The sequence below is a fragment of the Accipiter gentilis genome, chromosome 8 (assembly GCF_929443795.1).
Source record: "Accipiter gentilis chromosome 8, bAccGen1.1, whole genome shotgun sequence".
Taxonomy (NCBI): domain Eukaryota; kingdom Metazoa; phylum Chordata; class Aves; order Accipitriformes; family Accipitridae; genus Astur; species Astur gentilis.
Window position 1 is genome coordinate 20,872,145 of NC_064887.1, and position 21,592 is coordinate 20,893,736.

Consider the following 21,592-nt stretch of genomic DNA (forward strand, 5'->3'; position numbering starts at 1 on the left):
TTCTTTCTTTCTTCAAGAGATAAATGGAATGCATTTATATTTTTCAAACCTTCACATGCAGTCTGGGTTTGCGGAAGGCTGATTAAAATTGATGTGCTGGTTAAGTGTTGCTTGGCAGCATAGAAAGTGCTTGTTGCCCATAGATGACAGAATAGCTGAGAACTTCAGGAAAAAGTGAAAAAGCTCGCACCTCAGACTAGGTTGGCAATGCGTATCTCTTAGTAGAGGAAAGAAAAAATAGGCTGTTTTCTGTTGTAAAGAATGATGACTATATTGAAATAAAGACCTTCATTAAATGGTGGAGGATGGTCATTTTTATCCTCATCACCAAATGGAATGCTGGGTATTGATTAAAAAACTGTGAGGTGGTCGAGACAGGGAATCACAAAAAATAAGAGACATTTTTTCAGAAAGGAGAGTGTAAATTTTCATGCCACTGAGAAAAATAAAGTTAGCCAGAGACAAGAAGATTTGTAAATTGATTTATGATGATCTATTTTAAGATAATCTAGTCCTGAAAAGCAGTCTGGAAATAGTTGTAGATTTGGAGTATGATTTAAATTAGGAATATCCTTTTCAGAGGTGAATAGTATTATGTACTAGATCATGTGTCAGAGTAGAGGGAAATGCAAATATTTCATTGTAATATGTAAAAAATTGCTTGGATGCGATACACCTTTCAGGTTTTAAGTAGGTTTAAAATAGTAACACAGAAACTAGATCTTTAAACTACAATTGCTGCAGCAATCGACTGTACTCATTTAGATTCATATTTGAAATATTTGATAAACAGATGCTAATGTGTTTGTTCCAGAATGTTGTAATGTAGTCTTGATTTGTGTTTGGGGAGTTATTTTTCAATAATAGATGTTAATGCTGCTTTTAAAGTGCATTTTTGAAGCAAAATATGACATCGTGATAAATCTTTTGACTTCACTTTTTTGAGTTATATGTTATCAGAAGATTTAATGGAAAGAAATCTGTGAAATCAACTGTATTTGAAATTTATCAGTGTTAATTCTAGGAATATATTATAAAGAAGTGACAAAATAACAAAAGGATGAGGTATGTAAAAGTATGAAAGGAACATAAGAATCTCTTGATGTTGTTGACTTCTACAGACTGATACTAGCTTGTGGGATACTGTATTGGTCATAATTATTTTTTTTAAAAAAGCATGTATTTGTTTCTCCAGTTTTGCATGTTTTGATTAGGGTGGCTGTTCGGTAGTGGTACCTCATGTGTGAATGACTAAACTTCATTAAATAACAGTGACTGCTGCATGTACAGTCATTGTCAGAGTGATCTTGGAGCCTTAGTGACAAATTGGAATATTCTTAGGTTTATAGTTTCATATTTTAACCAATCTGTGCATAAACAGACAAAGTGCTAAGAGTAATACCAACTGCAAGTATTGAAGAGTGCTATATTTGAAGGAAGGTTTGATTTCCCCACTACCCTCCCAAGCTAAATAGAGTAAAGTAAGTACAGCTCTGATGGTTGAGCTACAGTGGTAAAACATGAAGTGCCACCAAAACAAAAAAACCTAAAGGAGAGAAAGTCAGATGATAGGAAGAAACTCTCCAGTTTAAATACAGCTGGAAATACAGTAGAAGCAAGAGGATGTGGTGGCTACACTTGAAGTTGCATGGAGTTCAAAATTAAAAGCATGTTAAAAGAGTAAAGTTTTCAATTTGTTTTCTGTCAGTTGTTACTATAGAAGATAATGGGGAAATTTAATTTTCCACTGGCACTCTTCACAGGAGATCAGAATGTGGCCTTAATAGAAATTGAAGACTTATTAAGGAAGTTAAAGAGCAATTTGAAAAACTCAAGTGATGTAAGTACCAAGGAGAGATGCTATTCATTTGAAGGTTCTGAGAAAATAGTGACACTGACAAGAATGTACAATACGAAGCCTCTAGCCCTATGGGACCACTTTTGCTGTTTGAATGAGCAAGTAGTGAAAAATTGCATTCCTGCTCCACTTGCTTTGTGAGAAACTCATTTCCTGTAAAAGTAGATTATGGCTACACTGATTCATGTTTCATCACCATCATCAGATTGGATCATTATAGTTCGTTATACTTGCACGTAAAGGTGAAGACGACAAACTTCGGGTTCTGTGCAATGCAGCAGTCTAGCCATGGGTTGGAGAAAGTACTGAGACTGTGCAGCAGTAGAGCACATTGAACTACTGTGCTGCTCCTAATGAAGCAGAAGGTGATGTCCTGGAGATGTCTGTATGCATAAGGACATATTCTAAGCATCAAAAATAGCTCATTTTCATAGTAAATGATCAGTACCCTCAGCATAAGCAGCAAACTTAAATATTTGAATGCCAGTAATCTGGTATACCATAGAAAAATTAGAGTGCCAGTGTTTCTGTCTGAACAGCTGGCTAGTCCAGAGTGTTGGTCTTAGTGTAAATGCACCAAAAGTACTCTTGCCAAATCTTGGATGTTGACAGTTATTAATGCCTCATCTATGGAGGATTAATGGAGACTCATACGTAGCACGTGACAGTCATCTTGACCCAACATGGGTTAAAAATATCACAAGTCTAACTGAGAGTTTCTGTTATAGTTGGCCAGCTGGTCTTCACTTGGCCCGTAGGTAAATCAGAGGACCTCTACAGAGATTCTGTTGAGGTTTGACTCTACATTCAAGATGTCTTGTTTCCAGTTGTTGAGAGTGACAGCTTCAGGGTGGCTCTGCCCTGCTAGCAGTCTGCAAAAGACCTCTGCTAGGTTACAATGCCTTAAAGTCTGTAATAGGAACTTCAGGTAGTCATTGCCAGAATGGAAAGCAAGGACATCTCCAGATAAGATATTTAGCTTCAGGGCAGTTATCCATGATTATTGCATTAAGGATTTTCAGGCATCTTGAATCCTAAAGAGCACAATTTGTGCTCAGAAGTGATAAGCAGTGTTCAGGTAAACAGAAGAGTGCTGGATTGTATCCATTGTATCAGGAAGTGCAGCAACAGTGTTTGTCTCCTGGATATTCCAATTTTGTAGAAAAGAATAAGATATGCAACTGGTCCTTCAGTCAAGGAATTGCACATAAAAAAAAAGAAAAAAAATCTTATTTTTGGAGAATGTTTTACATAAACATTTTAGCCACAGAAACTTCTCGTATCCAAGACACTTGTCTCAAAAGAAATTAATTTTATTCAAATGCATATCTATAGGATGCACTTGGGACACATCTCTCCTAAGAGATATTTACCATGTGACCTTCAGTTACTTTGAGGTACTTATTCGAGCTGGAGTATGTTTTGTAAGGATTACTACTTTTTTTTTTTAATGCCTTAAACTGTTATGCCCTTCTGAAGATCTTGTTTCTGGTTTCTCCTGCTTTGTGTGCTTTGGGAAGAGAGACAGTAGGAAGTAAATTTCTCTTGTGTTTTTTCTCCTCATGAGTTTGGAGAGAAGGCAGCAGTTTTGTGTTGCCCCTCTTTGCCACTTTTTTCTCTCCACTCTTAATTTGATTTTTCTTTATCAGACCTTGGTAAATGCTTTCAAGCTATCCTCATCCTGCAAGAGATCCATTTCCTGTCTTGGATCATCATAGGTGTCTACGTGCTTGACAAAGAGAGGGGCAGATACCCTCTTTGTTGTGGCTTGAAGCCATGTGTCTCCAGAAATATCTGCTAGCTAAATATCTGGGCTCTTATTTCTGAACTGGGAAATAAGAATATGAGAATGTCAACTGTATGTGAATTAGCTAAATAGTATTTTAAGTAGCATATATCTTCCTGATAGAGGGCTACCTTGACTATCTCCTGAGAGGGGTTTCATTGCACAGATTCATGGTCTATACAGGCCTTAGAAGCTCATCAAAAGCATAGTTCCTGTGAATATAGCACTTTTCAAGGGAGTCTTCTTTTACAAGGATTTTCAGGCATCTTGAACCCTGAAAGTAAAAAAAGAGCAGTGAATTCTATCCATTACATGAGAAAGTCCTTCATTCAGGTGAGGAAAGCCTTAGAGAAGAAATGATTCTAGGAATGTTCTTCCTCTGCTTCAGAGCCTACCCATAGATCGGACTCTTCAGGGTGTTAAAACATTTTGTAACTTTGTAGAGTACTTTTGCCATCTGAGATCACCTTTGCTGCTCTTACCGCTTCTCTCAACCTCCACAATCACATCGGGAAATGAGAGATCCTAGTGTCATGAGTCCATGTTGACTAGATAGAAATTCTTACTGTCCTTTTGCAGAAAAGCTTGAGTGTGGTTGATTACATCAGCAGCAGGAGAAAATACTGTTTATTAAGCTTTTCTTTCTTTTTGTGGTGGGTTGACCCTGGCTGGATGCCAGGTGCCCACCAAAGCCACCTCTTCAACTGGACAGGGGAGAGAAAATAAAACAAAAGGCTTATGGGTCAAGGTAAGGACAGAGAGAGATCACTCAACCAATTATTGTCATCGGCAAAACAGACTCGACTTAGGGAAAATTAACTTACTTATTGCCAATCAAACCAGAGTAGGGTAATGAGAAATGAAAGGAAATCTTAAAACACCTTCCCCCATCCCTCCCTTTTTCCCAGGCACAGCTTCACTCCCAGATTACCTACCCCCCTGCCAGCGGTGCAGGGGGAGAGGGAATGGGGGTTGCAGTCAGTTCATCAGTTGTCTCTGCCGCTCCCTCCTCCTTGGGGGCAGGACTCCTCACACTCTTCCCCTGCTCCAGCATGGGGTCCTTCTCACAGGAGACAGTTCTCCATGAACTTCTCCAACGTGAGTCCTTTCCACAGGCTGCAGTTCTTCATGAACTGCTCCCAGCGTGGGTCCCTTCTGTGGGGTGCAGTCCCTCAGGAGCACACTGCTCCAGTGTGGGTCCCCCCCGCAAGGGGTCACAAGTCCTGCCAGAAAACCTGCTCCAGCGTGGGCTCCTCTCTGCACGGGTGAACAGATCCTGCCAGGAGCCCGCTCCAGTGCGGGCTGGGCTTCCGATGGGATCACAGCCTCCTTCAGGCACATCTACCTGCTCCAGCCTGGGGTCCTCCGTGGTCTGCAGGGGGACAGCCTGCCTCACCATGGTCTTCACCACGGGCTGCAGGGGAATCTCTGCTCCGGCGCCTGAAGCACCTCCTCCCCCTTCTTCTTCACTGACCTTGGGGTCTGCAGGGTTGTTTTTCACATGTTCTCACTCCTCTCTCCAGCTGCAGCTTCTGTGCTGCAGCAACTTTTTTTTCCCCTTCTTAAATCTGTTATCACAGAGGCGCTACCACTGTTGCTGATGGGCTTGGCCTCGGCCAGCAGCAGGTCTGTCTTGCAGCTGGCTGGCAGTTGCTCTGTCGGACATAGAGGAAGCTTCTAGAAGCTTCTCACAGAAGCCACCCCTGTAGCCCGCTGGCTACCAAAACCTTGCCATGCAGACCTAATACGCCTTTTTTTTTTTTTTTCAATTGGAACAATCTCTAGTCTCATCTCTTAATCTGTGGGATCTTGTCTCAGTCAGCAGTTTTCATCTCTTCATCCTCCTGGCTGCTATGACCGAAAGAGAGGGTGGTTTGACATTATTTTTAAGAAATGAGAGAGTATTGTGTTTTGTGGTGCAGACCTCCATTTCATCGATATTCCCTGTATTTTTACTGTCTGTGACAGACAGCCATAGCTCTCTGTTCTGGATCCTTACGAGTTCCTGGGCTATTTCTCCTATTTCCTGTGTTGTTAGGCCTTGTTTGCTTATTCTTGCCTTCACTGAAAGGTGCTTTCATGAGAAATGAGCAGATTTTGGATTCTTTGTGAATGTTTCCCCAGTTGTTAAGACCCTTTCTAAATATCTGGAATTTTTCTACTGTACTAGTTGTCTAGGAATACTAGACAACCAACACAATACTAGACAACCATTCTTTCCAACCAACTCCACTAATTTGGAACTTTAACTAGTATTGGGGATTGTGATTTTCTTTATTTCTGGTTTGCTCCCTTTCTTAGCTGCCATAGCTGATGCAGAACCAAGCAGCTTATTTTGTTATTAGGAGTAATCTTTTTGTTTCTTCTGTGTGGTGTTTTGGTTCATTGTTGTTGTTTTCTTTTTTTCTTCTTTTTTTTTTGTGGTGGTGGTAGTTTTCTCCCCTCCCAAAAACAGTCTAAGTGGCCATAGAGAAACTTGTAGGGATGATGGTGTGTTTGCTCTGTGGAGTCGAGGTAACGCACAGGAGTATACTGTGGAGTGGAGATTGTTGTGTCAGCATAGGCACATGCCTCTCTCCTTGGGTTATGTGTCAGTCTGAATTGAGAAAGGGATTTTTGCTTGTTCTTTTACCACTGTTTTCTGTTGGTCTTGTTTCTTACTAGCCATCTTGTTTGTATGCTTCTAAATACTACAATGTGTTTTTTCAAGAATCTGTCTGCTGACAAGCTCTTGGCAGGAGGTGAGCCACTCATGAGAATAATTTTCCCCCTTGAGAAAGTCTAAGAGAAGGGTACTTTTTAGTAACAAGAGGGAGGGAAGGCAGGGGCCTGGAAACAATTCAGTATCATGACACTTGATATCACATGATGATGTAAGTTTTGATACTTCGGTTGTTGAAGCTTAATAATGGGTTTGCTGGTCCATGCAAGGTAAAGAACAATACTCACATTTTGTAGAGCTTGGTACTTGATCTCCTTGGTTTGGCATGTGTGTGGTGTTGTACTGAGTCACATGTGAATGTGTGCAGAGATAAATGCTCAAAGAAAGCAAAGTTTCTTAGCAGTAACTAGAGTTCTTTGAGATGATGTCCGTATGTACATTCATTAACAGTATGTCTACTGTCTTCTCGGGTTTTTTCAGGATGTCTGTTTGAGAGGAACAGGTTTTGAGTGTTTGTTGCACCTTTTTTTATTGCCATATAAGGAGGAGTTCAGGATACGCGTTCAGTTGTAACTTTACATGTGAACAGTTAATCTTGAAAAAACTCTAGTTGCTGGTAATCTTTTGTGCATTGGTGTTGGAGGTGTCTGCTGTTGGTAGAGGTGGGTGGGGTGATTTGGTTTTGTTCAGTTGCAAGAAGCCTTTCCCAGAGAGTGACTACAGTGCTTATTAAGAGTGCGTCTCCTTCCTTTCTGGTTCAGGATGTTCTTTCAGAGTGTCTGTGTCTCAGCTACAAGGGATTTCTCTTGTGCAGTATTCTTTTGTATATGCTTTTGGTCACTTTGAATTTGTCAGAAAGAGGAATTTTTGCTGTTTCAGTGTAAGTTTTAGTTACTTATGCAGCTCCCTTTAAACATCGACTACTCTGGAAACTATGGATGTGGGTATATTTTGGTTTGCTGCTTTTTTAAGACTAAAAGATTTACATCAACTTCACAGCCTTCTGCCAGCCATAAATCAGTGTGTCTACAGACTCCATACAGAGGTATAATATGAATCTTGATTGTGTTTTAAAGACTTAGAGCTCTGTGTCATGGTCCTGTGACTTGGACAAAGCTAGAGGATACTGCCTTTTGGTCTCATTCGTACGTAGTTTTCTTCATTATGTGAATGGGTATTTCCTTGATGGCAATGGCATTGTCTTTGATGAGAAGTAAGCTCTGGCTGCATAAACTGGACCTACCTTTAATCCATATTTTAGTCGATTTTAGAAGGTAAGAAATCTTGTAGAAGTGATGACGGATTCTTGGTATATACTTTTTTTAGATATAAGTGTTCCAAGTGAGATTTTTTTTCCCAACATTAGGAGTCTTGGATTCTGCTTTGCCACTGTATGTAAAAGAGCTAGCAAACTCTGTATTCTGTAATGGTGACACCCGCCACCACCCCAACAATACAGAATTAATTGTCAGCTTGTATTCTATGAATCAGGACAGTAGAATTTATTTTTCCAGTATTGTATAAAGGATTATTTAAGCTGAGTTTCAAGCACAGGATTTTTTCTTTGATTGCTAAGTATTTGTTGAGACGATGTCTAGACTGTCAAGTTTCTATACTTTTTTTTTTGGTATTATTTTATTTTCCTGTTACTTGGAAGTTCTAGCAATACTGACTGACTTATTCTTGTACATTGATTCATAATGGTGGTAATTTCAAGAGCCCTGGAGATGTGAGCTGTGGTAATACATTTTGTGGGAAGGGACAGCCTTGCTGGCCCAGACCTAGCAGAAGGGTGTCTGCAGTATGTTGAGTTTCCAGGTGCATGACTGTGTGAAAATAGCTATGTTGCTTCCATACCCAGCAGGCACACTAGGTTTGTGCAGTGCTTGGTCAAAATAACAAGTCCTACCAGAACTTTAAGGTGTTGGGAAGTACACTGCAGCTGTAACCACGCTAGCTGTGCAAGAGCTAGCTCAGGTTCAGAAGTGGTACATTTCAGTCCAGCATTAATCAAGAGAAACAAAAGATTTTTGTATTTGGAGGTGTGATTTGTGTTTTTCACCATGAATATATGAGGTAGTTTCATATTTAATATAATGACTTGATTGAATGGATTAATTTTTAGGATGAGCTGTATCTTTACTTCCTAGCATTTCTCAAGAATATAAACCAACTTAGTTACAAAAATGTAAATTTTTTAAATCTCTCATATTTAGCTGTTAGTGCTCCAACTGAAAGAAAGGCGTGCCCAAAATGTAAATGGAATAAAATCCAGGTCTATCAATTTGCCTGGTATATAATGAAGATGGACAAAACACATAATTAGGTCTTTTTAGAGAGTGTTTTTATAGAGTTTTAAGTAGTGTCATGGTAAGAGTTCATGTGAATTTCACTGTTAATAGGCATCCTTTCAGAAGTACCAATTAATTGTGAAAATAGGATTTTTTTAAAAAAAGTGTTAGTAACATTAGGTTAGCGGATAAAGTTGCTTTTCTTTCAATTTTGGCACTAATTACCTTGAAGGGGAGAAGGAAAACATGCAGGAACAATGTAAATATTCTGCTTTAACAGATAGCTGTCTAACATGTTATTTAAGTCTAGATTTCTGCCCCGCCCTCAGGTCAGCTTTCTTGTACTTGTGAGTACTTGTGTGATTTATTTTTTTTTTTTAATTTTTTTCTTTCTTTGAGAAATTTATTTGGCATTATGTCTGAATTGAAGCTGTACTGTGAAATACAGGTTAGTTATCAATATTCAACAGCCTAACTTTTAAGTTTGACTGCATAAAAATGTATCTTGCCACTTTGGTGCATATCTAGGTAAGAGAAGTAAACATCAAGGTTCCTGGAATCATTTTAAAAGAGGTTAATGCATTTTAATCTTAATTGGTTTTAAGCTAGATGGTAAGATGGATAAATATCTATATGCTGACCTTATTTAAAAAAACAACAAGAACCAAACAAAAATAATTGTGTAACCAACCTGTATTGTATATTTTTTAAATAAATTGACTCCCTTTTCCAGGCCTTAGATGGTCAAAATATTTATAATGCTTGCTGTACCCTACGGATTGATTTTTCCAAATTGGTGAATTTGAATGTCAAGTACAACAACGATAAAAGCAGGGACTACACTCGTCCTGATCTTCCATCTGGTGATGGACAGCCAGCGCTGGACCCAGCCATTGCCGCGGCATTTGCAAAGGAGACGTCTCTTCTAGGTATGATTCTGTTGTTGTTCTTTTGTATTGCAAAGTCACTTGACGAAAATGTTTATTAATCCTTCTAACAGTTAAAGATCTTAAATTATGATAGTGTCCAAAAGCCCATTCAGGGTTCAGTCTATATTGTGATCTGAATTGTAGTAACACAATTATATTGTCTTTAGAAGTCCTGCATAAATGAGTGAGAGAATGCATGACAGAATGAAAAATGCACCAAGTATAAGGAAAAGTCAAGTTAGTCCTACTTTTATTCCCAAATGTGTCCTCCTGTCTTTCATGTGTTCCTGTCAGCTGCTACTACCCACCTTGCTCACACTCCTACCCAAATATGTAACAGACTTAATGTGATTTGCATGTTTCATTCATCCTAATGCTTATTTGTAATATCAGATTATGAAAATAACATTTTGTTGGTTTCCATCAATGAGGAAAGATTATGCTCTCTGCTTAAAAAAAAAAAGAAATAAAGGTTCTAGTCTGGGATTTCTGTAGATAAAAGGAAAAAAAAAATCTGTTGTTGCCTTCTAGTGCTATGGTACATGAGTTCTAATATCCTGTCAGTTTTTGAGTTCATCAGAAGAAGTAGGTGAAATGCTCTGAGAAAGAATACAGATAAATATATCCTCTGACTATTAGCAAAATAATTAATGCATGCTTTGGGAGAAATTTGTAGTTTTTTTTTTTTAATTTATCACAATTCATTGTGTAAGTTTCACTCCTTCTATTAAGTTGCTGTTCTTTGACAACACATTTCACTCTTCAAAATTTAATAGTACTCAGACATAATCTCATGACTTTTATAAAACCTGATGTATTATGCTGTGATCATTGTTCTTCCCACTTAATGTATTTTCTCACTTTTTTTCTTTCATCATTTCCCATTTTTCTTCTAAAGAAAACTTAAGAAAAACGTAGATTTCATGCCTTGTTTTTTGTACAAGATGGGCCAACTTGGAGTAAGTCAGAGTTAATCTAGTAAAGAGGGGCCTCTGCTTTCTGTGTTTTTCAGAATTTAGAAGGCCCTTAGTGAATGATGTGAGCCCAGGAAAAGGGTGAATATTGTAGTTAAGGCTACTGATATCTACTTCATATCTAGTTGTAAGTTCCACACATGCCCACCTCCCACAAATTTTGGAGTGCTTGACTGTACAACCTCGAGTATGACTTGCAAAATGGTGTATCACTTGTAGCTACTGCAGACGTTTTGGAAAGTAAAAAATACCGTAAGAATCTAAAGTCTCTGAAGAACCTGTGGCTAAAGTTTATTTTCTTTTTTTTCCTCTTTTAACTTCCCATCATTTAAAAAAATGAAACCTCTCATTTCATGGATTGATAGGGAAGGTGGATGAGTGTTTGTGAAGAAGTTTGACACTGTAGAGATGAGTACTGTAGAAATGCCCTTGAGGCAGTTGGTAATTCTTTTGTCAGCACGTAATAACTAGAACATAGACATGGGGATGCACTATGAGTAGTAAGGAGGCAAAAACAAAGCAGCTGCTTATTAATTAAAGACCTATCATATTAGTTGTTGTAATTCAGGAGAGAGAGAGTTGAAGATTCATGATTTGTAAAATGGTGCCAAATGCAGGATTACTTACGGAACTCTAATTCTGACATTTTCCTGAATCTTGAGAAGTTGCTTTCCGGTCTCAGGCTTACTAATGCATTTCTTTGTATATAATGCTTATAGTATGCATCAAATTAGCAGGTTTAATTTGCCTGGCATAGTGGAGTTACACTCTGAGGATGCTTGGATCATTGCATCACTTTCAATATGTTTAATAATTGGGGTTACTATACTTGTTATACACTTCCAAGTGACTTTAGCTTTAGTGGACTTTATGTTCTAGTATTTTAGGCCTGAAAGTCACTTCGATGCTTTTGTAATTTTTGTCTACAAAACTACGTAAGTTTTCTAACCTTTTGACTTTAATCAGGCTCATTCTTTTGTGTATGTTAAATTTTTTTGCTAGTAAAATTATGAAGATGACAGTCATATTAGCTAATTAAATATTTTAATTCTTACTCTCTGGATGGACCTCTTTAAATGCAGTGTTTTTCCAAGCAGCAGGAAAATAAAAGGTACATGACATGAGTAACTTTCATTGCAGCTGTAGAACATTTTCAGAGCATCAGTGAAGTCAGTCATGTTTATTTTGATGAGTAGTGGAGATTATGTATCATGGTTGTTTTTTTCCTCTGTAAAAGCATTCATTGTTTTGAAAGAAATTTAAGGGAGCTGGGTTCATCTTCTAACTCCTCATGGCCAGTTGGGTGAGCTTGGTATATTGTAACTCTGCATCATCTGTCAAATGAGGATGATGATACAGTGACTTTTTTGTTGTTGTTTGGGTTTGGGGGTTTTTGCTAGTTGCCTTTTCTGTTTGTTTTTACAGAATTTGAGCTCTACAGCTGAACAAGTTTCTAAAAAGGCTCCATAGTACTGTTGGTACCTTAGCCATTTGGATAGTTGTCAAAATGGGAATGGTGCTTGTTTGAATATGGAAGAACAGGGTTCTCATTCTGAGCTGCTTACTGTGCAAAAACGCACAAAATATGTGACATAAATAAGAAAGGACAAAGGATAGAAAAACCTCAAAAGCCTAAATGGACGCTTGTGCATGCAATTTATAGCTGCATTTTAATTCAGATACTCAAAAGGAGAAGGGTGAGAACACTTAAAAGTTCTGAGAGTTATAAGGTGGAGGCTGGCAACCTATGATGTGTGAAATATTACAGAATAATAGGAGCAACCTTCCTCCTGTTTCTTTCTTTTATCTTAATATTTTATTTCCTTTTATTTGCTTTAGAATTCTTATTTCTGTAATGTTGATAAAGATGTCTTCAGAGTATACTCAGAGTGTCTGACATACGCTATTCACAAATGGTTCCCAAAGGGCTTGATCCTCCATGAAAGAGTCAAGCTCCATTTTGAGCTTAATGTGATGCTCTTCAAGTTCTTTTGTGTGCTCAAAAAGAATACCATAAGTTGAACCTGTGGCATTCTTGTTAAAATTCTTGCTGTAGCTGTTTTCTTATATGTATATAATGAGATCACCAACAGAAAACATGGTAAGGACTCAGTTCTGACTTTAGCTTCTGTTATGCTATTATATGCTGAATAGTTGTACAACTTGGGTGCCTTTTTGTTGTTGGCTTTTTAACAGTATACTGTAATTGACGTGTCAGAAGTGAGGTTTAGGTCTAACATAATTTTGTGAGTTGAGTTTTAGTGACAAGATGTGAGTCTTGTTAGTCTTGGTGTTTAAGTCTGTCTTAATACCAAACCATTACATATCTCAGTTTCCTTCTGGATGGAATTAACCCTTCTCTTCAGTAAATGTAACTTTATGGTGTAGTGTAGTAACACTTCCAGCTTCATAACCTGTTATGCAGAGATTTTAAAAGAACCTGCTATGTCTCCCAAACCATTCAGGCTAAGTATAAGAAGCATGCCAGTAAAAAGTACAAAAAGATGGTGGTTACTTGACATAAAGTTACAAAAAAGGTTCGTAACAGGACTAGGGACTAAATCCAGTTCTCAGTCACAGTTAAGCGTACCTGCATTAAGATGACTACTCTTACTGCCTATGGTTTTCACACATAAGTTCATTATATATTTTTAGTATAGCTTTAATTTGCCTTTTACTAAAATGGCGTTACTAATTTGAATTTCAGAAGTCATGCAAAAAGATAGACTGAGGGGGAATAAATAATGTGACATCCTGTGTTTAAACTTCATTGGGGAAAAAGACCTCAAAAGGCTAGGAAAAAGGTGTATAATAATTGTATGTTTTCATTAATGTCCAGAAAAAGCAAAAACCTATTACTTGTAATTGTTGGAAGCTAAAATAAAACTAGTGACAAAGCTTTCTGATGCCAGTTGATCATGTTGTCAAAGTTGCTAACATTTCTAAGTAGTTTCAGATGAGTCCTCAAATCTTAAACAGTGTGTTGCATAACTAATAAACATAATACAAGTTGTTCTCATTTATTAAAAATTTTTTACTTGCTTAAATCAGAATGGCAAATCAGAGTGCAGTGGAGGCCTATAGAACAAGAATTGTGTTTTCTCTGGTTTTGTAATTTGTCTGACCTTTCCAAGAAACAAGGTCTATGTGTGCTTTGTAATCAGTTAGAAACGTATCAATCAAATAGATGATCCTAGCCTGCATGCATCATTACTCATTCGTCTACTACATCCTCAGCTGTGATGAAATAAGGTGTCAGAAATCTTTGAGACTGTAAATTGGACATCTTTTCAATGAGTCTTGTTATCTTTTGAAAGAAGTAGAAAATCACTAATGGACAGAATGGTCTAGTTTCAAATGAAATATCAGAAGCAGATGGTTTGGGTTTTTTTCTTTGCTTTTTTTTTTTCACATCCTATATGAAGAGAGATACACATTCTCTCCCCCACCCCCCCCCAAAAAAAAAAAAAAAAAAAAGTTACAGGAGATCTTATAGGAAAAAAACTTTGAATAAACAGCAACTGTATTATACTGAACCACAACAAACAAAAGATTTTAAATAAGAACTACTTAGAGTTGCAAATACGAATATGTAATAATACTTTAACTCCAATTTAGACATTTGTTTAATGCTATAGCTGGAAATATGTTGTAGTTAGGTCTCCCACAGCTTTATCCCTTGCAGTCATTGCTGGCTTGCTTTATTAGCACTTTCCACTAATGCGTCATCTTATGGTGGTTCTTAAATTAATCTATTTCAAAGGATAATAACTGAAAATATTTTCATATGAATGCTGTTGAATTAATCTTTGTTTTTAACTTCTTTAGTGGGACCAAAGAATGTCCTATAGAGAGTCTGATGCTATGAAGAATTTTGCCTTTTAAAGTATGAATTACTCAGCTATGCTCTGCCCAACTATGGAAAGAACAATAAAACTTCACTAGTCATTTTTAGGTTCTTTTGTTTAAAAATGCTGGACCAGCTTAAAGCTTCTAAGGTTAGGGAGAGGTGCTTAGACACACTTGAAGATTTGAAAAGCTCTGGTATCTTGGCATTTTCTAATACCTAAATGATTGCTATTGACCTCGTATAAAATAAGTTGTTTCCCTTCAGGTGGGCATCTGTCACACCTTACTGTCATTCTTCACATTTCTGTCTCTATGACCTCTGCCGTACATGAATGTAAATAAACATGACATTCAGCATATGAAATACAAAGCACTCAAAAGTAAATTTCCAAAACAATTTTTTAGAACAGAACTGGATTTTTTTACATTTGTTTGAGAAACTTAATTTGATATTCACAGGTTTCCCTGTGTAGTACAGTCTGATTTGGGGAATAAACTTCTTCCATAGGGGTACTTTCTGTAACTGCATCCTTTATTAATTTTTTTTTGGAAGTAAAGCTATATTCTTCAGCTTTAACCAAAGAGCAAAACATGTGTCATATTTATGTTACATTATTATCTTGCTATTAATATATGTTAGTATATATAGTATTACACTTTCACACAAAATGTATTTTGAGAAACGAAATTGCTGTTTGGCCTCGGAGTGGTCCATCTAATTTCATATCCTTCCTCTGACAGCTAGTGTTACTTCTGCATTCTCTGATGGAAGACCTAGCACAGCCCTCATAACGGATGATCATACAGTAGCATACCTGGGGGGAGTGCTTTCCTAACCCCCAGGTAGCTAGTGCTTGACTTATGTGATGAAGCTTATTATATGTCACTTTATTGCCTATTTAATGTAACTGGCTGTTGTTTCCATAGACCATCTAATACAGTCTCAAATCTATTAAGTGTTTTTGCAGGATGGAGGGAAGAAAGACAAGATAGGGTTTTTCTTTTTTTTTTTATGTATTATAGTCAATCCCACAAATATCACATATAATGCAATAAAAGATCATATTTGTTACCTTTTGATTCACGTAGGTTTTCCCTTTATCTTGTGACATGAGAGATGACTGGAATTGTCGTTACTCAGAACTTTCTATTCCTCTGGTTTGACCCCTGAATACGAACATTTTTAATCTTTTAAACTTTATCAGAAAGCATTCTATGTCTTTAATTTCCTTTCTTAGAACACTTACTGGTTTTTCTTCTGTATGTGCTTTGACACAAAATGACCAGAATATATTTGCAATATCGCAAAGTAGTGATGGATGTCCTGTTCCCTTTGAGGGGTCATTTGTCCAGCCCCCCCCAATCTCTCTCTCTCCCTCTCCCCCCCCCCCCTTCTGTGCTGCCCCCCTCCCCCATATATGTTTTTTACAAATTTGTATGATGAAACATAAATAGTTGGAATGAAGATAGAAATCTTCTCTAGGCAATTAGAAAAAAAAAAATTGTAACCATGCTTACTCCCCACCTTCTGTCTTCCTGTGTTTTTCCTTTTGATACTAGATCTGGGATTATTCTTTTTTAAAATTAATGGTTGAATGTATTTACTATTATCTGCTTAGTACTTGGGCATTCACTGAAACTGAAGAATTTATTTTTTTATGACTTCCTATAAAATACAACTTAATGTGGGAAGGGAAGTAGTCTTAGGTGCCTGGTGAAAATTTATATATAGACTGTCTACCTAGCATACTGGAATATTAGTTAAAAGTTGTATTAGCTTAGCATGATCATATAAGGATTAGAAGTTTTGCCAAAATACTGAAATCTGAGAACCCAGTTGCAGTAAAAGAAAATAAAATACTGAAGTTATATTTCTTTATTGTTTTTTTACACATTTTGCTATGTTGGTGTCCTTTTACTGAACTCTGTGAAATGTACAAATAAAATTTTGATGAAATATGATAAAGCTGTTCCTCTATAAACTATGTATAGTGCATATGTATCATGAGAACCTTTCACAGATCCTGGGAGTAGCACACTTGCCTAGTACCCCAGTGACTTGACCAGGCAAAACCAGCAGGGCTTTACAGGATGTGAGTTTCCTTGGAAGAAGTTTAAAAAAAAAAGCGTAGCTGAAGGTTTAGCTAATGGTAACATGCGTCTTCAGGGAATTGGATTACAAAAGCCACAGAGCATAATCAGTGGTGCTACCTTCAGTCTTGAATTTACAACGTTGCCGCCTCACCTAGTTCATGCTAAGGCTCTGAGAGATTTTTTTTTTTTTACACCTCATCACTTCTTTGAAGACTTGATCTGAATAAAAAATAATTCTCTTCCTTCTGTTAATTTAACAACCCATTTCACAACCCTTTGGATGACTTTAACAGTGGAATGGTCTGCTTTGTAGAGCATTGTATGCAACTCTTGTGCTGATAAAGGTACTTTTTTTTTTAATGACTTGTGTGTGTTTCGTAAAATATGCTTTATTTTAAAATTAGGGCTTCCTGTTGCAGCTGTTCCAGGAGCTCTGAGTCCTTTGGCTATTCCAAATGCTGCTGCTGCAGCTGCAGCTGCTGCTGCTGGCCGTGTGGGAATGCCTGGAGTTTCAGCTGGTGGCAATACAGTCCTCCTGGTTAGCAATTTAAATGAAGAGGTCAGTGAAACAATTGTAATTGGGGTGGTTTTTTTCCTCTTTAGTCACACTTCATTTGTCAGTATTTTATAATTTCTTTGCATTTGGCCTCTTACATTTGGATTTTAAGCTCAACGTATTTTTGCTGTATTTTAATAATCCCCCAAAGTTAATTTTAAAGCCATTATTGTTAAATGCTTTTGTTTTCCCAGGTAGCTAACAACTTAAAATGTCCTTTGATAGTCAGCTACCTATTTTTTGTAAGAAAAATGTGGTAACTACTGCATGTTTGACATTTGAATTGAAAACTTTATTTTTACAAAATAGCAACTATGCTTTCTTTTGCAATTATAATCACGTAAACTAGAATTTCTGTTTTGTTTCTTCTAATTGTTTGCTGTTTCATTTCATGCTTGTATCTCACATTTTAAGGTCTTAATTTATGTGAACTACTCTAACACATTTTTCTTTGAAGGTTCTCCCAAAGATCTTGATGAGGCACTCTTCCAGTCTCTCTTAGTAATTTTTTTCTTTGCAGTTACTCATTTGTCTTTAAAAAATAATAATAAAAAAGGTGGCAAAAGCATTTTCACCTTAACTGTATCTTTCTTGCTAACTCTGAAATCTAAAAGGGTCTATTTAGTTTTACATTTTTACTGTCCTTTACATTTATTTTGATGGCTGTGAAAGCTGGTATGAAATGTGGGAAGTTTGTATCAGTCTAGCTGTTCCATTTTTAACTGGCCTCTGTCACTGTAAATCATTAAGCTTTTTTTGTCATCTGGTACTATTTTGTCATCCACGGTCTTGCATGTTAAAATGTTTTAGATCAGAGTGCCATTTTGAAAGATTTTTTTGCCTGCATTTCATAACCAGCCATGCTTACGCAGTTAAAGGTCAAAGTTTAAAATTTCTATTGCATGCTTTTTTAATTTATTTTCATGTTGAGATGAAATGCTGTAGTTTACTCTTGATATGAATGTACTTTACCCATATTTGTCTTGGGTGACTACATTTTACTCAGTTTTTCTTGTACAGTACATAAACCAACCATTTTCTGACCAAATTCCTGCATTTCCTATGTACTGACCTATATTTTATTTTTTTTTGTTCCCCACTTCCTTATTTTTTTTTCTTCTGCATTGCTGTATTCCCTTCCCCATTTCATCCTTTTCCCTTTGTGTTCAACTTCCCTTTCCTTGTCTTTACCCAAATTCCCATGCCCTTCCCTGTCTTACCCTTCTCCTCGTCTTTGTGTTCCCTGTCTTCATTCCCTATGTTCATGCTTCTGTGCTTGAACAAAATGTTCCTCGGACCAACTTGCCCCAATTAACCGCCTTGAAACCATGATCCATGACCACCTCACCATTCTGCGGGAACCACCCTTCGTTATGGATGATCTGTTCATCTCCGCTCTTCCTCGACTCTTCTCTCTTCTTGTCTTACGCTGCTTGCTCTTCTCTCCTTCTAAAGATGGTTACGCCCCAAAGTCTGTTTACCCTCTTCGGTATGTTATTGTTAGCACTATACTTTTATTATTGATTTGATTTTGGTTTTTTTTGGTTGTTTTTTTTTTTTGTTTCACCTTAATTCTTATTTGTAGCTAGCACTTCAGCTTAAAGTTGAATAGTAAATCTTTTGCTATTTTTCTTTTGCTGTTTAAAACTCTCCATAGACACAGATTTTCTTTTAATGCATGTTAATATATTTTGCATGGTCTTTAATTTAATATTCATTCACATAGCTTTGAGGGTTTATCAGAAATTATTCTTTTCAAAATTCACTATTCAAAATCTTTATCTCCTTTATTCATTTGTGAGAATGTTGAGTTTGAGTGAGTGATCTTGTTGCCGTCTGAATGTTCCATTGATATGTCAAAATATATTACTTAGGTGACTGGCTTTAAAATGAACTTTTTCTTTTGGGTTACTTTGACTTTGAAAAGGTGTTTATGGCGATGTGCAGCGTGTGAAGATTTTATACAATAAGAAAGACAGTGCTCTTATACAGATGGCTGATGGAAACCAGTCACAGCTGGGTAAGATTACTTTTCTGTTTGTATTCCCATTAGTCTAAGTACTTGAAATTATGCTGTGTAAAATCAGGTGAACTAAGCATGTTTACATTTGTCAGTTTGTCTTGTATCCTGATTACCCTCAAGATCCAAAATCTTACTGCATGCACTTGTATTCCGGAAGGTCTGCACAGTATCCTAAATGAATTCAACAGCTGAATCACATGTGATGGTCTTTAAATACTCATGCAGATTCTGCAGACCTAGTTCTTGATTCCAGTCTTTTAGCACGTTGACCCTTTGATTTGCTTGGGTGTTTTTCTTGTTCACTTGTGTGATGTATCAAAGCTATTGAAAATTAACACTGAATTGAGTAAACTTCCTGTCTTTTTCAGCCATGAGCCATCTTAATGGGCAAAAAATGTATGGAAAGATTATTCGGGTTACCCTTTCTAAACATCAGACAGTACAACTACCTCGAGAGGGACTTGACGACCAAGGGCTGACTAAGGATTTTGGCAACTCACCTCTGCATCGCTTCAAGAAACCTGGTTCAAAAAACTTTCAAAATATATTCCCTCCTTCTGCAACACTTCATCTATCCAATATTCCGTAAGTGTTGGCTGTCAGTAAGCCAGTAATATTAACGTGAGTCACAACACTGAATTGACTAATAATTTCTTGCTTATGCTTATTTTCTTTCTGTCTGTAGACCATCAGTAGCAGAAGAGGATCTACGCACATTGTTTGCTAACACCGGAGGCACTGTGAAAGCATTTAAATTTTTTCAGTAAGTATCTTTTCTGTACATAGCTCTAACAAAAGACTGCCTAAGTGCACTTTTGCAGCATGGCTTAAGGAAAAGTGCATAGAGGATTAAAAACATTAGGAGCAACCCCTGTAGTGTTCGAGTTCCTAATGCCATTATTTTGTTTCAGAAGAGATCACAAGATGGCACTTCTTCAGATGTCAACAGTAGAAGAAGCTATTCAGGCTTTGATTGATCTTCACAATTACAATCTGGGAGAAAATCATCATCTGAGAGTTTCTTTCTCCAAGTCAACTATTTAAAAAGGCAGATTGAAAATGAGGGTGTATTGCATTGTTTGGTGTTGTCACCTATTGACTGTTCAGGAAAGTGGGGACCAGAGTTTGTCTTCTGTTGTCTTTTTTTTTTTTTTTTTTTTTTTTTCCATGCTGTTATCATTCCTTGGTTGTTTTAAAAAATAAAAAAAATAAAAAAAATAAAAAAAATAAAAAAAATAAAAAAGCAGTGATACTAACTGCAGTTGTTCAACTGTTGTTTGGATAAACCATCATTTTGTTTAAAAGACTTAAAGTTAATACCACAGATTTTCAACTTAGTTGACGTACGTGCCTTAAAAAGGAAAACTAGTACTGCTGGAATTGCATAACTAGTAAAAAGCAAATTTGGTTGTCTGGGGCACATTGTTACATGATAATTTAAATATGTTTAGGCAGGGGTGTGTAAAAAGGTTAAGCTTTTGTTTCTCCTGCTTGATAGATTTCTTTATCTTCTGGCTTTTCACTTTTCTTTTTAATTGGATAAGATGCATTATGCTGAAAGAGTAAAATGACATTATTTGATTTCTGTTACTTTTTGCTTTGTGCTCTTGTTTTTTCAAAAGGCCTTTCGTATTTCATGCTTCTGGTCTAGATTCAGTTATGAATGTAGGCATTAGTTAAAATTAACAAGGTACAGAATATTAATTTCTTAAAGGACAAAAAGTGACTTCTGTGACTTTGAGCCCTACGTGAAAAGCATTGTGGAATCTTAACCTTTTTGTACACACTCTTGTGGGATGTATCATATAAATGTCAGCACTAAGTAATGTCTTGTTTGTGGCTGAATATTTTTCGTAGATGTTTGGAGTTGACATGACTTATGTGCATTTCAATATATATTGCCATCTTTAGTTTGTAATTAAGATATGGAATATGGTTGTGGATTTCTGAGCATGTACAGACTGGTCAAGCTAGTTCAGGAAATGGTGCATGTATTTTTCAATGATGAGGAAAGTTTGCTGCAAATGCTTGCAGGAAATCTTGTGGCAGTTTTCTAAAACTGACAACCAGGTGGGACCAAAGTTTATGTGCCTTTAGTCTTAATTTACCTTGCATTGTAATATTCAGTTTTAATAAATCTCTTCAAAATATTTTGTATTTAGAAATTGATCTGACTTTACTATAAACATGGCTCAGAATCTACAGATCCAGTTAATTTGAAAGCAGTTCTCTCAGTCTGAACTGTTACCTTGATTCTGTTTAAATGACCAATACTTTTTGAAATTGATATACTTAGTTTCAGGATTCATAGATTCTGTTATCTATGTAGAAAAAAAAAAAGGTCATGTATATTTTCTATTAGTTGAGTTTTTACATCTTTAGAATTGTAAAATTCAGTATAGTTTGAAAGTGGCACAATTAAAAATTAATTTTCTAACAAAGTTGGGAGGTTTGACGGTTGTTTAATTTCATTTTGTGTGTACTCTGCTTACCTCTGTAGCATGCTCAATAAACACTTCTGTAGCTCTGTATTCACCTTTTCTGTCTTTCTCTGCTGCTTTCTATCTCTC

The 21,592-nt window shown here is 36.7% G+C and overlaps 1 protein-coding gene across 5 annotated transcripts in view; it reads left to right on the forward strand.

Annotated features, from left to right (window-relative positions):
• The window catches only part of PTBP2 (polypyrimidine tract binding protein 2), a 53,262-nt gene extending 33,068 nt beyond the window's left edge, over positions 1–20,194 (forward strand). For 2 of the 5 annotated variants that reach the window (XM_049807323.1, XM_049807327.1), the window contains 7 exons: positions 9,331–9,526; positions 16,848–17,002; positions 18,455–18,488; positions 18,927–19,019; positions 19,391–19,607; positions 19,708–19,785; positions 19,934–20,194. In XM_049807323.1, coding sequence (XP_049663280.1) covers positions 9,331–9,526; positions 16,848–17,002; positions 18,455–18,488; positions 18,927–19,019; positions 19,391–19,607; positions 19,708–19,785; positions 19,934–20,066 — 906 coding nt within the window. In that variant the 3' untranslated portion in view covers positions 20,067–20,194. The remainder of the gene's footprint in view (positions 1–9,330; positions 9,527–16,847; positions 17,003–18,454; positions 18,489–18,926; positions 19,020–19,390; positions 19,608–19,707; positions 19,786–19,933) is intronic. The other 3 variants (XM_049807324.1, XM_049807325.1, XM_049807326.1) reach the window with 3 other exon arrangements.
• The last annotated feature ends 1,398 nt before the right edge of the window (positions 20,195–21,592 follow it).